This window comes from Otolemur garnettii, unplaced genomic scaffold (genome assembly GCF_000181295.1).
Source record: "Otolemur garnettii isolate 467f Iridium unplaced genomic scaffold, OtoGar3 scaffold00006, whole genome shotgun sequence".
NCBI lineage: Eukaryota > Metazoa > Chordata > Mammalia > Primates > Galagidae > Otolemur > Otolemur garnettii.
Genome location: NW_003852401.1, coordinates 8,763,006 through 8,766,695, shown reverse-complemented (window position 1 = coordinate 8,766,695; position 3,690 = coordinate 8,763,006). Strand labels below are relative to the sequence as shown.

General features: G+C 37.7%; 1 protein-coding gene across 1 annotated transcript in view; it reads right to left on the bottom strand.

Annotated features, from left to right (window-relative positions):
* The window catches only part of HAUS6 (HAUS augmin like complex subunit 6), a 46,757-nt gene that overhangs the window by 31,575 nt on the left and 11,492 nt on the right, over positions 1 to 3,690 (bottom strand). Inside the window, exon 3 of the mRNA XM_023508931.1 lies at positions 2,880 to 3,012. Within this exon, the coding sequence (XP_023364699.1) occupies positions 2,880 to 3,012 (133 nt within the window). The remainder of the gene's footprint in view (positions 1 to 2,879; positions 3,013 to 3,690) is intronic.

Here is a 3,690-nt window from a genome sequence, read left to right as displayed (position 1 = left end):
AAAAAAAAAAAAGATGGTAACGCCTGTGGCTCAAAGGAGTAGGACGCAGGCCCCATATGTGGAGGTGGCAGGTTCAAACCCAGCCCCAACCAAAACTAAAAAAAAAGAAAGTTGAATTGTTTTACATAATTAAAAATTTCCAGGACCCATCTTTTCAAAATAATTCTTATTATTCCAATGTGAAATATCCATGAACAAATACATTATTACACATGAGCTACTATGTTTCCTAAAAAAGATCTTTTAAAAACAAAGAAAGAGGCTCAGAACCTAGCTCAAGTGGCTAAAGCATCAGCCACATACACCAGAGCTGGCGGCTTCAAATCCACCCCTTGCCTGCCAAAACAACAATGACAACTATAACCAAAAAATAGCCGAGCATTGTGGTGGGCACCTGTAGTCCCAGCTACTTGGGAGGCTGAGACAAGAAAATCGCTTAAGCCCAGGAGTTGGAGGTTGCTGTGAGCTGTGATGTCATAGCACTCTACCCAGGGCAACAGCTTGAGGCTCTGTCTCAAAAAAAAAAAAGTAAGAAAGTCAATTCAAAGAGATGAGGTGAAAGATCATTATCACCTCCATCGCTGCCATCAGCTTACTCTTCCTCCTAGTAAGACCAACAGGACAGGACAACCAAATAAAACCATTCTCCATTTCTCAAGCAATTCTTGGCTATGTTACTAATGACCAAAGTAGACCCTGAGAACAATCCATGTAAACAACTGAGTCCAGCTTTTCACCTCTAAAAAATGTAATAAATCCTAATTTAACATGGCTCAACATAATAAAAATATGGATAGTCTGGACACTGCATTTAACATTGTTCATTCAAGTCCTAACATTACCCCAAAGGGACCACCATAATTTCTGAATATTTAACAGGAAATGAGTTCACAAAATTCAGAAGTCACTTATAGACTGAACATATTGACTGGAATTGCTTTACATCAAAAGTAGGAATAGGCTCGGCACCTATGGCTCAAGTGGCTAAGGCGCCAGCAACATACACCTAAGGTGGCGGGTTCGAATCCAGCCCAGGCCCGCCAAACAACGATGGTTGCAACCAAAAAAATAGCCAGGTGTTGTGGCGGGCACCTGTGGTCCCAGCTACTTGGGAGGTGGAGACAGGAGACTCGCTTGAGCCCAGGAGTTGGAGGTTGCTATGAGCTGTGATGCCACGGCACTCTACCCAGGGGGACGGCTTGAGGCTCTGTCTCCAAAAAAAAAAAAAAAGTAAGAATATCCATGCTTAAAAACCTTATACACAATAAAACTCTTATTAAATCCCAACACAAATATTTCATATCAAAAAGGTAGGGTTATAGTGGGGTAGATCATCTACTAACAGAGGATGTAAAAAATTCCTTGTCATTAGCATTCAGTTTAAAATATGCAAATGTTTACAAAGCAGGATCACATGCCTGTTTTTTAAAATCATGCATAGAAGATAAACTGGAAGAAAAGGTTTTTTACATGTCACATCACAAAAAGAATAGAAGTTCCTAGAAATGAAAAAGGCCAATAACTTAAGAGAAAAATGAATTAAAGGTAATGACCATAGAATACAAAAAGACTACAAACTGCTCTGAAATATATGAAATAATTTTCAACCTCACTAATTAAATAAGAATGATATAAACTGAAATTACACAGAGATTCCATTTTAACTACCAAACTGAAAAGATAGAAATATCTGATCACATCACATGTTGATTAGCCTCTGAGAAACACACTCATACGCGGGTGATGCAAGTGTCGACTGCCCAAATTCTAAAAAAATAAGGTAGTAATGACTAGCAAATTACAAACCAAAGCTCCATTGACCAAGCAAACCATGTTTTCAGGATTTATACCCAAGAGAACCTCCACAGATGACCACTTCCCTATGTTGACCACCTCCTTAAACTGACCTAATTTTCATAGACTGGACATATACCACATACATGTATCAGTACAGCAGACCTAGTTCCTTATGGTGACCACCTCCATATGTTGACCAGTTTGTCACAGTCCTTTGGTGGTCAATGTACAGAGAGGTTCTACTGTATATATATTTGCTTGTATTATTGACTACAATGTTGCTGCTGCAAAGAAAACCTAGGTAGCAAACAGAGGTGGAAGATAGGCTTTTCAACGTTTGATTTTTGATCCATGATAATGTATAATATACACACTTAAAAAAAAAAAACTAAAAGGAAATAAACTAAGATGACGACTATTGTCTCAGGACTTTGGAAGATGAATGGGGTTTAGCACTTCAACTTTTCTGTCATTTTCCTTTCCATGTTTTATTAGCAAAACACAATTAAATACAGCAGCATACTTAATAAACTACAAATAGCAATCTTTCAAGTGTTAGCTTTAATATCCAATTTTTTGTTTCTATGAACTAGTAACTCAAATTACTTTAACAGACAATTTTCCAATACATTGCTTATAACCAAAATAAATCTCAAACATATTCAACACAGCAGTTAACACAATGTATTAGAGGCCAATCACAACCTGCAAGTCTAATTTGGTCTTCTGGCTATTTCTGTGATTCTAGCAAGGCAGGAATGGTTTCTACATTTCTAAAGGATTATAAAAGCAAAATGAGGAATGTGTAACAGAGACCCTAAATGTGGTCCACAAATCCTAAAATACTACCTGGCCTTATATAGAAAGCGCTTCTCAACCCCTATATTAGAAGATAATAATAAGGTAAAAAGTAACTTAAGTTCATTATGAAAAGATTTCAAACTACAGTTCAAGCAGAATATTAACTATTTTCGAGATTAATGTTTTAACACACCTTGCTTTATTAAAACCTCTTGATTTTAAAATTGTAAAGAACAATTAAAATTTAAGAATCAAAAAATTCTGCTATAAAATTAACTTACTTTCAGATTTGGTTTTAATATATTTTATTGCAACAAATCTTGCAAAATGATACATCAGATGAATAAACTTAGGACCACCAGGAGAAAGTAATAGTGAACCAACAACTTGAGGAAAGTTACTTCCACATTCAGCCTATGGAGAAAAGAGATAAGATGATTTGATGACCTTATCAACAACTCTCATATTTACTGTTATCTTGAAAGGACATGACAATCTTGCAGTAGATGCCATGACTGTAGATGAGGACTTCACTGAAGGGTAACAGCTCATCACGGCCTCTTTGTAGCATAGTAGCTAGGACATGTCCCATTCTGCAACGAAGTGGGAAGTTGTCCAAAGAGGTGGAGTTTTTGGCCAACCACCAACCCCAACCCACTCCTTCTTCATGTCCGACTATTTTTGAAGCATTAAAGAATTTGAATAGGTTTATTCTGTTTGAATAACAAGTTGAATTGTTTGGTTTTTCTAAACACTAGGTGGAACTGGTCACAAAAAATAATTATAGTAATAAAGCCATGATTATTGATACTATTTGGGGAAATAAGCTAAAATAATCTATGGTAAAAAAGTTTGTTTTTAATGAAACTATGACAGCTAGGCGCCTATAGCTCAACCGGCTAAGGCGCCAGTCACGTACACCTAAGGTGGTGGGTTCGAATCCCCAGCCCGGACCCGCCAAAACAACGATGGCTGCAACCAAAAAAAAATAGCTGCGCATTGTGGCGGGCGCCTGTGGTCCCAGCTACTTGGGAGGCGGAGGCAGGAGACTCGCTTGAGCCCAGGAGTTGGAGGTTGCTGTGAGCTGTGATG